Source organism: Chrysochloris asiatica, unplaced genomic scaffold, assembly GCF_000296735.1.
Source record: "Chrysochloris asiatica unplaced genomic scaffold, ChrAsi1.0 scaffold00016, whole genome shotgun sequence".
Classification (NCBI taxonomy): domain Eukaryota; kingdom Metazoa; phylum Chordata; class Mammalia; order Afrosoricida; family Chrysochloridae; genus Chrysochloris; species Chrysochloris asiatica.
In genome coordinates, this window is record NW_006408534.1 from 11,793,023 (window position 1) to 11,805,070 (window position 12,048).

General features: G+C 42.2%; 1 protein-coding gene across 1 annotated transcript in view; it reads right to left on the reverse strand.

Moving 5' to 3' along the window:
• SLC4A1AP (solute carrier family 4 (anion exchanger), member 1, adaptor protein) overlaps nucleotides 1–9,593 on the reverse strand; it is a 63,691-nt gene extending 54,098 nt beyond the window's left edge. The window contains exons 1-3 of the mRNA XM_006835285.1: nucleotides 8,872–9,593; nucleotides 5,595–5,790; nucleotides 1,583–1,705 (exon numbers count right to left, since the gene is read on the reverse strand). Coding sequence (XP_006835348.1) covers nucleotides 1,583–1,705; nucleotides 5,595–5,790; nucleotides 8,872–9,534 — 982 coding nt within the window. The 5' untranslated portion in view covers nucleotides 9,535–9,593. The remainder of the gene's footprint in view (nucleotides 1–1,582; nucleotides 1,706–5,594; nucleotides 5,791–8,871) is intronic.
• Between the last annotated feature and the right edge of the window lie 2,455 nt (nucleotides 9,594–12,048).

A 12,048-nucleotide genomic window follows, 5' to 3' on the forward strand; every position in this document is an offset into this window, starting at 1 on the left:
GGCATGGAGACAGAGAGCAGCTGATGCTGAGGACTCTAGATTCATGATTCAAAGAGAGAGACTGAGAGCTGGCAGCCAACAAGCAGACTTATAGATTGTGCCCTTTGGTGGAATACACCGAGTGTTTAAAAAAAAAGGAGCTAAAGTGAATAGAGATAAATACTGTTAACTGATGGTACATGGAGGGGATTATAATCATTGTAATGAAATAATATGTATGACTTGTTGAATGTAAAACTGACGATCTGCCATTTAAACTTGCACTCAACTCACAATAAAAACTTTAAAAAAACAAAAAATAAACACATGATGTCAAACTCCAAAGAATTATAAAAGATCATGTGAATTAGGAAAAAATGTTATAAGAAGTGGCTTAATTTCCTACCAAAATGTCCAGGATCTTTTGAGAAGAATGTGACAAGGAAAAAGTATTTCCTCTTTTTCTGAGATGAAAAGGAAGACAGTATTTTTAAATCATATTATAAATTAGAGATTTACATGAAATTATAAATCAGAGATATACTCCCCCCCTTTTTGTTACACATCTTCTACCTTTATAGTTATGCTAATTGCTATTAGTCATGATACTAATTACTCACTACTGAATCAAAAGAATCCTATCGTCAGACCCATCTAGACAAGATGAAAACAATTCATTGGGGATTCTACCTTCCCACCTTCACTCTAAAACTAAATTTGCTCTTGTAAAGGGGTAAGCTAGCCACTTTGTAGCTTTATAGTCCCAGTTTAGGTAGCCAATGTCTAAGTTGCCCATCCCTATCAACCCTGTGAACTGCAGGGATCAGCTTGATCCTTGATGTGAAGGGTCCTTCCCTCTCGGTTAGCATTTTGAGCAACTACATCCATAATTAAAGGTCAAGTTCATCAAATTGTAGCAACTAATATTTATTTCCCATAGCAAACTTTTCAATATTTTTTTGTTTTGTTTTTTGTTGGGTGCCATTGAGTTGGTACAGACTCATAGCAACCCTCTGCACAAGAGAATGAAACACTGCCCAGTTCTGGGCCAACCTCACAATTATTGCTACTCCTGAGCCCATCATTGCTGTCACTGAGCCAATCCATCTCGCTGGGGGTCTTCCTCTTTTCCTCCAACCCTCCACCTTACCAAACATGATATCCTTCTCCAGTGACTGGTCCTTCCTGATAATATGTCCAAAGTATCAAAGACAAGGTTTGGCCATCCTGGTTTCCAAGAAACACTCTGGCTGTACTTCTTATAACACGGATCTGTTTGTTCTTTTGGCAGTCCATGGTACTTTTAATATTCCCCTCCAACACCATAACTCAAACTCTGCATCAATTCTTCTATGGTCTTCCTTATTCAGTGTCCAAATTTCTCATGCATATGCAAAATACTTACCACGGTAGAAATTAAAACTCAGAACTTTTCAAAATATTTTATCTCATAATAGAAAAAAGAAGTCTGAAGCAACTGACCACAAAGGCAAAAACTGAACAGGAACGGAAGCAGATAAGTATAGTATTCTAAGTGTAACACTCAATATGAAGCCTTACAACACCGCTTGAATATTGGCAGAGTCAGGATGTATTTACATACCTTCTCGGTCAAAAAAACCTTGGAGAGCCTTTTTAGGATCTTTTATATAAAAGGCTTCCCTTTCCTGCTGAAATTCTAAGACAATGGGGTTCTCTTCAGCTTCATCCTCTACAGCATCTTCTCCTACAGGAAATGGGAAAGAAGGAAAAGATACCTTATAAATAAAAGAAACAAAAGAGGTCCTCTGAATGACACCTAATATTCTTCAGGCTGCATAAAGATAAAGTTATCAATGATGAAAAGAAGGTTAGTTGAAAGAGGGAGAGAGAGTGAAAAACAAACACGCAAACTACCATAAATTAGTTAGGAACATTTCAGGTTTTCTAAATTGTGTTATAAGGCAAAAATGTTTTTTCATGGCACCTTAGTTTTTTTAGTTTTTTTTTATTTTTCCCACCACTACATTTATTTATTATTTTATTTTTAAATGTTTCATTGTGAATTATGTGAGTTTACATGGGAGAATATTTTCTTTACATTCATCCTATCGTATATCATTTCATTGCCATGGTTACAATCTCCTTCATGCATCATCAAACAGCCAAAGGGTACACATCACAAGCCTGCTCCCTGGTCATCAGCACACAGCCCCTCTCCCTCTATGGGTCTAGAGTCCCCAGCCGCTCCATCTCTCCACATCATCGCATCATCTCTCCACATCATCGTCTCTACCTCCATCTCTGGCGTCACTGCTTCTCTGGGTAGGGTACCACTCTCCACTCTTCTCCCTTGATGGTCCCAGGGACCTCTGCTCCTAGACTGCATACTCAGTTACTCCCCTCCTTTTGCTACAAAACATCTACTTTTACATTTTCAACCCTCACAGTCAGTCCTGCTAGCAGTTATTCAGTATTGTACCACAAGAGACCTATCCCCATCTCCTTTCATCAGCCCAACCCAGACAGAATGGATACTACTCAGTGGAGAGTCTACCTTCCTCCGTACCCTCTGGATCTAGGTTCCCTCTTGAAAGCTTGTAAGCCAGTCACTTCTCCATTTTGGGTAGCCAACGTCCAAGTTACCCATCCCTGTCTACTCTGTGTATGGAGGGGGTGAGAATGACCCTCGCTCTAAAGATTTGTTCCCTCTTTTGAGTTACTGTATCCATAGGTGTAGGTCAAGTTCATCAAATTGTATCAGATTACTCCTTTTTTTCCTCTTCTTTCTTCTTCTAGTTGAGTTCTCATCATCTAGCCATTGAAGCCAGGTCAAGTGGGTATAATCTGCAAGTGTGGGTGTTCTTGTGCATATGCCCTTACTTCTTATTAGCTGGATGCTTCACTCTCCACGCTAGTCCTCTGTGGCTATGTCACTGACTCTTGGCCCAGGAATCCTCAGGTCTTGCCGTACTGCTGCCCAACCAGGTCTCCACCTGGGTTCACAGGAGTCTACTGAATGTTGTAGGGCTTAGCTCGCAACTTCATCGCTGTTTTTCCCTCACTTCCCCTTATCGGTGACCAACATGGTCACCAGTCAGAGTGCATGTCTGCTTGTGTATTCCCCTTGCGTCTCAGTCTTAGAAGGGAGTTTGCCCTGAGGAGACCCGACCACTTGCCTTGATGTCTCCTGGGCAAGCAACTTGCTTGTTCTTGTAGTGGTCAGTCGGGCTGCCGTTATTGTTTTTTATTTTTCCTGCCAGTCTTTCTATCAAGAAGTATCTTCTGTTCTTCTAGCTGCTCCAGGCTGGTCTGCTTGTCCTTTCAAGTGGAAATTTTCCACCTAGAAGATTCTGGATGGGGTTCAGGATTCCACCTATGGTCTTATGCATGCAGAGCCTCTGCAGGAAGCCTCCTTCACTGGGCAAGTTGTAGCCCCATTTTAGGTATTCCAATCAGTTATAAGCAGAAGAGGGACTTACAAGCTTTCTATGGTGATATTTCTGGCTATTCCTATCTCTCCTCCTCAAGTGTCTATTTTATAATGGTATGCAAGGGAAACCAAGATTCAAAAGACATCCAAGCATTTTAACATTATTTCCCCCAACATTCAAACCATGCCTCAATCCCTGTATCCCAAATTAAGGGATATGCATAAGGTTATGCATACATCATTATTTACCTCTGTCCCACTTAGCCCATGCAAACCTGCCTAACTGTTCTCCCATCTGCCTTGTTCTTCCATTTCCCTCCCCCTACATGTGTATTGCCCCCTCCCCAGCACCCAAACTATTCTGTGTCTATTCCTTACCCTGTGCTCTACCTTCCCCTCCCTCCCCTCATCCCACCTCCCACACACTGGTAACCAGCAAAGAATCCTCCCCCCTTTTAGTATGGGTTCTTTTTTTCAGTCTTTTACAATATACTACCACTGCATTTTAAAAGTAAAATGATTTACCACATTTTCTATGGGAGGTGGGGGGAAATTGATTTCTTTAGACTGGCATTCACTCAAGTCTAATACTGTGTTTCCAATAATTTCCTAATACTTCCCGGATCTGCCAACTAGACTATTCACTGCTCCCTTAAAGTCATCAATCACTACCCTGAACACCACTCACAAGTTCAGCTTCATGAGGGATACTTTTCCTTTCCTTCAAGGATCAGCTCAAGACCCTTCTGCTTACAAATTTAGAGAGTTTCCAAATAGAAATATGCCCAATAGAAATATGAAAGCCATATACAAGGGGGCTTCAAAAAGTTCATGGAAAAATGGAATTTAAAATAAAAATAATGGAATTTTTCCACAAATTTTCTGAAGCCCACCTTGTATATAATCTTAAATTTTCTAGTAGCCACATTAAAAAAGGAAAAAGAAACATATGCAATTATCATTTCAACATGTAGTCAATATAAAAATATTATGAATGATATACTTGACATTCTTTTTTTCTCCACATTAGCTCTATGAAATCTAGTATGTCTTTTATACTTGCAGTACACGTCAGTTTGAATTAGCCACATTTCAAGTGCTCAAAAACTACTTGTGGCTAGTGTGTCTACTGTACTGGACAGAGCAGGTTTAAGTCCTCAGTAACTACTTCCTCTGTAGCATGGTAAGAAGGTAGCTTAACAATTTTAAGCTTTTGTTCAGGACTCTTAAAAAGAAAAACTAAGGAACAAGAATTGACAGATTGCTCTGAATATATAGGAACACTTACAAAGGTCACTACAATACATCCAAAATCAGATAAAAAGAAATAATAATTATAGGCTTTAGATCCAGAGAAGGAGAGCGACTGTGTGCTGAAGACTGGGGGGGAGGGGGTGAGAGTAGTGTAGGGGGCAGGCCAGCAGGGTATACCCTTTGGCTGGTTGATGATGCACGGAGGGGAATGTAACCATGGCAATGATATGATGTACAACAGAATGAATGTAAAACTAATGTTCTCCCATGTAAACTATCATATAATTCACAATAAAAAAAAAAAGGGAGAGACAGACCTTGGCAAAAAAAAAAAAAAAAAAAAAAAAAAAAAATTGAAAACCCCTCTCTGGGATAAGACAATTGTAACCATGAAGCCACTTAAAATTTACCTTGTACAATGAATTTAGCTTTAGGAATCTTCAAATGAATGAGGGGCCATTGAAAGCACTTAGTAACCTGATGTCACCTGATTTTAGAAAGGGGACATGATTTCAATCAATCATGTTGAGACTAGTCAATAGTTCATTTTTGCTGCCTCCTCTTATTTTTCTTAAAAGTCTCATTGTTACTAGCCTACATTGAACCATTTGTTTTTCAGAAGTAGAATGATCTCCTTGCACATATACAGAATAGCTTGAATAAACCCTACATACGTTCATTTCTTTGTGCTTTGATTTTTTTTTTTTTTTTAACAGCACTTAATTCATCATATTTATTCTGTTTTCCCAACTACATATCAAGGTCATTGTCTTATCTTTTTATTTTCCTAGCCCCTGAATATCCACCCTCCAAAATGTATATAAATTTTGTATAAACATACAACCTCTCCATCTATCTAAGAGTTATGAAAAGTTGTATAATAACTATACAGTTACTATAAGTAATACATTTTAAATATTAACCTCTAGCAGCAATTTTAATCTCTTACCCATTCCCCAGGTGCAGCCCATCTCATCATCTTGACTACCAGTATTTCTCTTTCTTTCAGTAGTATCCATTTCCTCTTCTTCATCTGAGTCGTCTCCTAACATCTTCTTCTCCAACATCATTTGTTGCTGCTTGCGTAATTCCTTCAACTGTGTTACTGTTAACTCAGATTCTGCCTCTCGGTCTTCCTCTGGCCCCTGATGAACCAAATGAAAGAATTCATTTAGAGTTCAGGATTGTGGAAGTCACTTTTGGAACTAAGGCAATGGGTATATAAGTCTGGCGTTGATGGATGTTAAAGACGATGAGCTCTCCCTGTTTAAATACATAACTCTTAACTCTTCACAGAAACTAAAAACTCAAGATAAAAGTATTTGTGGGAAATTCAAAAATAATCAGACGAGACAAAACTACTTCCTGTTGATTAAGTGAAACACCACCAATCATTTTAAATTGATCTTTTAGGAAACTCCCTAATAGTTTTTACTGTATACAAGCTATATAGTATCTGATGGGGGCTCCCTGTTCGCATGAGTTTCTTCCACCCAATAAAACATTTTAGCTCTAACTGACTTATTGAATGTATGTTTCTTTCAAGACTTCTGGTACCAAGAGTAGGATCTGGAAAAGGTCCCATGCCAAACCTATGGCTGGTGAATGAACAGGTGCCAGGGCCCATGAGGCCCTTTGTGTCCACTGTTTGACTCATCAATATCACCAAGTCTGAGGTGTCAGTCTCTCCAATATTTGATCTCTGCTCCTTTTGCATTTTGAGCTCCCATTTTATTAAGTGATTCAGACTTGGCTTAACTCAGGTTTGGAATGCAGACATCATGTTGGTAAGTAACCCTTTTACTCTATTTGGGTTAAGATGCATATGAATCCCTGTGTCTTTGGCAGCCATTTAATGAGAACCTATTTAAATATATTCACTGTAGGAATTTGGGGATTCTAAGAATGCTTTCTTCCTATTCTCACTCCAGAATTCTGTGTTTCTTATGCATTCATCTTCTTTTGGTGGTTCCTGCATCATTCAATATTATACCTATTATTGTTGTTGTTGTTGTTAAATGCTGTCAAGTCAGTTCTGAATCATAGCAACCCGAGGCTTTAAATCTTCGTGGGAGCAGAAAGTCTCATCTTTCTCCTATGGAATGGCTCTTAAACTGAAACTAAGCTGAGATCAATGCACCTCACATAGATGACATCACAAGGTAAAAATCTTCCACCCAAGACTGGGGATCAAATCCATGGCTGAGTCAAAATGATTCTTTAATTCTCTGCTCAGATGTGCCTCCAATTCCCCAAATGGCAAGGAATTTGTGAATTTGGATATTTAGTTCCAAACTTCAAATTCTTGAACTCTTAATGCTAGCCAAATTTAAATCTAGGATGTTTTGTTTATTTACTTAAAAGGAATTCCAAACCTGCAATTAATTGAACTTCTGACTTTCATTCCTTTGTTAGGGCAATTGTCCCTTCAAAAGGGAATCAATATATCAAGTCTGTAGAGCTATTTTTTTAAATTCTACTTTTTAAGTGCTGGCATTTGGCATGGCACTGTGGGATAAAGCACTGAACTGCAAGGTTGGTTTGAACCACAAGGTCACAGGTTCAAATCCACCAACCACTCCTCCAAATCCCATACCGGTTCGCTATGTGTCAGAACTGACTCAATGGCACTTAATACAACAACATTTAAGAACAGTCAAAGTTAAAATACTAATATAGCCACATGCTAGTAAGACTAAGTAGATAACCAAGATGATATTATTAAAGAAAATCCCCTCTCCCATTTTTAACTGAACTCTTAACCCTCACAGAAACTAAAAACTGGTAATAGCCTTTTTTTTTTTTTTTTTTTAAATAAGCACTGGACAGCAAGGTGGTAGTTCAAACCCACTCGCTGCTCCTTAGAAATCCTATACAGGGTCACTATTGAGAGGATTTTAATAGGTTTTTAGTTATCTATGTTTTAACCCTTTTTAATCATTGTTCCCAATCATTACTGCCCTGACTAATTTCTCCCTTGTGGAGCCCAACATGTAGCTAAAGGACATAGTGGTGTCTTGTAAATTAAAGCTCAGAAGAAACAGACAAGTTGGGAGGAGGAAAACTAGCAGAGATAAAGTGTCTGGCCCCCAGGTGTCTTCAATACTACCACCCTTTAAAGGGAAAGGAGGAGTTACTCCAGAAGGTAAAGGGCTGTGAGCTGGTGGCTGCAAATGCACTACGCGAGGGGAGGGGACATTAAACTCTGAGAAGGGAATGTGACAATAACAAATGGGTTAATATCCAGGAGGGTATACAAACTCCAACTGTTGGGAAGACAAGGTAATCTTTGGAAAAGCATTCTCACTGCCTTCCAGACGGTCAATAAAACACATACTGATTCTCACCGCTTCTCCGTTACTGGCTGTAGCGGCTGACGGTCTGACTTTAGTCCAGTAAGAGTCTGAGTCGGAACCAACTCGACAGCACCTAATAAACCAATCAAAGCCATCTCCTGCCGATTAAGTAAATCACAGCCAATTATATTTTTTTTCCTTTTGGGAACTCTCCGAACAGATTGTACTGTAGAGCTTATCGTTTAAATGCCGTCGGTTCCAACTCATAGCGACCCTGTGTGGGATTTCTGAAGGGTGGCTGGTAGGTTTGAACCACCAACTTTGCAGTTAGTAATCCAGTGCTTATCCTATAGCTAATCAAAATTGAGGAATCCTGGTGTGGCACTGTGAGTTAATGCACTGGACTGTAAAGTCGGTTTGAATCGCAAAGTCGGCAGTGCAAGCTCACCAGTCGCTCTTCGGAAACCCTATGCAAGGTCGCTATGGGTCCGAACCAACTTGATAGCACTAAACAACAACAACAATCAAACTTGAAATCTGGAGAGGCCATCTGTTTTTAAAGGGTGCTCCCTGTTTGAGGAGTTTTTCCATCCATCTAAATGAGTTACCGGATTCCTGGTGTGGCGCTGTGGGTTAATGCGCCAGACTGCAAAGCCGTTTGAACTAAAAGGTCGGCGGTTCAAGCTCACCAGCTGCTTCTCGGAAACCCTATACAGGGTTGCTATGGGTCGGAATCGACTCGACGGCACTTAACAACAACAAAAAATGAGTTACTGATCAGATTTTTTTCTTTCTACGGGGCCCAGGTGCCTCCAATTTTTTTTGAATCGCTGATTAGGAATATCTCCATCCTTGGCTTAAGTTGTTTACGGAGCTCAGGTACCCAGACCAAGAAGGTCCCGAAACTCCAATTCTAGATTTCTTATTTACCTGCAGAATAAAGAGCCTGGTGCTGCCTCCAAAGCGAAGAACATGTCCGACGTGGACCCGGCAATAGGTGCGGGGTGGGACGCGAGTTTTGTTAAGAAAAGTTCCATGGGTGCTTCCTAGATCGTAGAGGTAGAAGCCGGGCCTGTGGCCGTCGCATTCTTCGCCGGGGCCGGACACTCTGTGCTGTAGCACGGCGTGGTACCGAGACACCGAAGGATGCTCCAAGCACACGTCGCAGGTAGACAGTCGCCCGAAAACACAGTGACTCGTCCCTTTCAAGCTACGGGTGCAAAGAATAGTGCCTCCCTTCAAGGTCTCTAGGCTGTAAGCGGCGGTAGCCGGCCCGCCCCACGGCGGCTCTTGATAAGCAGGTGCCCGAGACGCACCGCCAAGAGACGAATCCGCTGTAGAGGGTGGAAGCTGCTCCTCCAGGGAGCCGCTAGTTTTCTCGCTGTCCGGCCGGGCAGGCGGAACGTCAGGCTCCCCGGGATCAGGGTCCAGCAGCGCCGTGGGTCTGTCTTTCTTCACCTCCTCAGCGTTGGAGGGACTGGTGACCGGGGCCTTCCCCCGCAACGCTGGGGGTACCGGCAAGGAAGGCTTCTTGAAGTCGCCACTGAGTTCCAGCGGAGCCGATGGCTCTAACTGAGAGGGGAAATCGGCCATCCTCAGCCCGGTGACCTCTCGAAACTTGTTCCTGGAAATTCTTACTCCTCGGTCGCTACGTTCCTTTTCACGCCTCCTTCTCTCCAGCTGCCAGCGGATTCTTTCGGCAATAATGTTGCTTCTTCGTGACCCAGAACATTGGAAAGTGGTGCCGTAACAATGGAAGGTTATAATAGGAGAAAAACAGAAAAAGAGCGCTATGCAGAATGGGGACCTTTTTATAAGTTGCACTAGGATAGTAATAGCTTCCTGTGGTAGAAGAATTGAGAAGACGCGCTTCCGGCAGACTTGAACCAAAGTAACAAACCAGCTTTCTGGGCGTGACGCGACCCTCTAAAGGTTTTAGGAGTCACTAGTGGCACCTTCTTGCATTGGTGCAGGTTCGGACCTCCCAGTCTTCCGCTGCCCCGAGTATCAGGCACCCAAAGACGCTGTGGTGGGCGCCTGCTGACTGACTAAGGAGCCTCGCGGATAGTCTCCGGCATCCTTTGAATTTGGTGCCTGTCCTTCACCTCCCTTCTCACTCTTCCGGTGAAGGTAAGCAAATTTTTCGAAAACTTCATTCATTCATTCTTTCCGAAATCAATTATTAAGGCAGGTAGTGTAGTGGTAATTAGTGCGGAGTCTGAAGCCCACCTATCGTGATTCCCTCCATGGCCACTTGAAACATGTGAAAAAATGTAATAATATCTACTTCATAAGAGTTATTTGGAGAATTGAATTAAATAATAAAGGCAAAGCCTGGCTGCAAAAATAGTGTGACAGCAAACCATACCTCCTACAAGCATCCTACTTAACTGGGTTCTAAAATGCACTGCAATGGCCACACAGAACTTAGACACCATATTAACAGTTATAGAGTTTAATGGGGAAGTTGCTGTTGTTCAGTGCCATCAAGTCGTTCTGACTCATAGCGACCTGGTATAGGGTTTCCAAGGAACAGCTCGTGGGTTTGAACCACTGACTTTGCAGTTTAGCAGTCCAGTGCTGATCCTACAGTGCTACACCAGGACTCCAATACAGGATCAGAACATGCTCAGGGCACAGTGGTTCCAGCCAACTGCTGATAAATGCCCACAGGACACACCTAAACCTTAGCCTGAAGGTGCTCAGGCTCTAGTTCCATGGGTCAGCAAACCTAGCTCCCCATTTAAGTGTCTGGAGACACCCCACTCCACAAGCCAGCTTCCTGCCCAAAGTCACTGAGCTTTACTTGCTCCGCTGGCTGGGAAGCCCCCTGCTCTGGCTTGTGCTCTGGTTCTTGGTTCTGCTACTGCTGCTTCTCTGCTACTACTCTGGTGTCACAGCTTTCTGTCCCTGGGTCGAGGTTCACGTGCAGGGATCTCGGGATCCAAAGAACTACTCCCCTCCTGGATCTTCTTCTTTGATGGCACCAAGATCCACCCCTCACCCTCCACCTCCTACTTCTATAAAAAGATGTTTCATTTTATATCCATGCTACAGTTTCAAGTGTTTACAATTTCAGTGAACTCTGCTAGCATCCACAGCTGAGCCATATCGTCCAGTCAGCATTTCTCCCACCTGGAAGTCCTGGTGTGGCACTGTCAGATAAACACTGGTCCACAAGGTGATTTGAACCACAAGGTCAGTGGTTCAAACTCACCAGCCACTCCTTTGAAACCCTAAGAGTCAGAATCAACTCAACAGCACTTAACTACTAGTAGTACTCTCTTACCCTGACCCAGCAGGGCAGAAATGTTGTTTGGTGGGAGTTACAGATTATAGCTAAAAGACGCATTAGATAATTCACTACACCGCATTGGTACATAGTGTTACTATTGCTGTGTGCCAATGAGTCAATTCCAAATCCTGGTGACCCTGTATAGGGTTTCCTTTATGGGAGCAGACAGCCTCATCTTTCTCCCAAGGAGTAGCTGGTGGATTCAAACTGCTGACCTTACAATTACCAGACCAACGCGTAACCTACTATGCCACCAGGGTTCCTGGTACATAGTAAGCACTTAATAAATGGTATACAACATCTGGTATCCAGTAATATCTAAGATAATAGCCATGAGAAGTAGATATTAGGATTGTGATTATAAATCCTAGTTAAAATCCAGGAAGAAATACTGTGAAGGACACGTGAAGAATCAATGAAGGGAGATGTCCTGGAAGGGTGATAGAGCGGGTGATTTAAGTTGTACTTAAAAATGAATACATCTCCACTGAGTAGTATCCAATCTGTCTAGGCGGGGTGATGAAATGAAATGCGGATAGGTCTTTTGTGATACAATAATGAACAATTGTTATCAGGACTGATTGTGAGGATTGGAAATGTAAAGGTAGACGTTTTGTAGCAAGGAGGGGGAGTGATTAACTTTGCAGTCTAGGAGCGGAGGTCCCTGGGTCCACCAAGGGAGAAGAGTGGAGAGCGGGATCCTACCCAGAGAAGCAGTGATGCCTGAGATGGAGTCAGAGATGTATGACGTGGAGAGATGGAGCAGCTGGGGACTTTAGACCCAGAGAGGGAGAGGAGCTGTGTGCTGATGA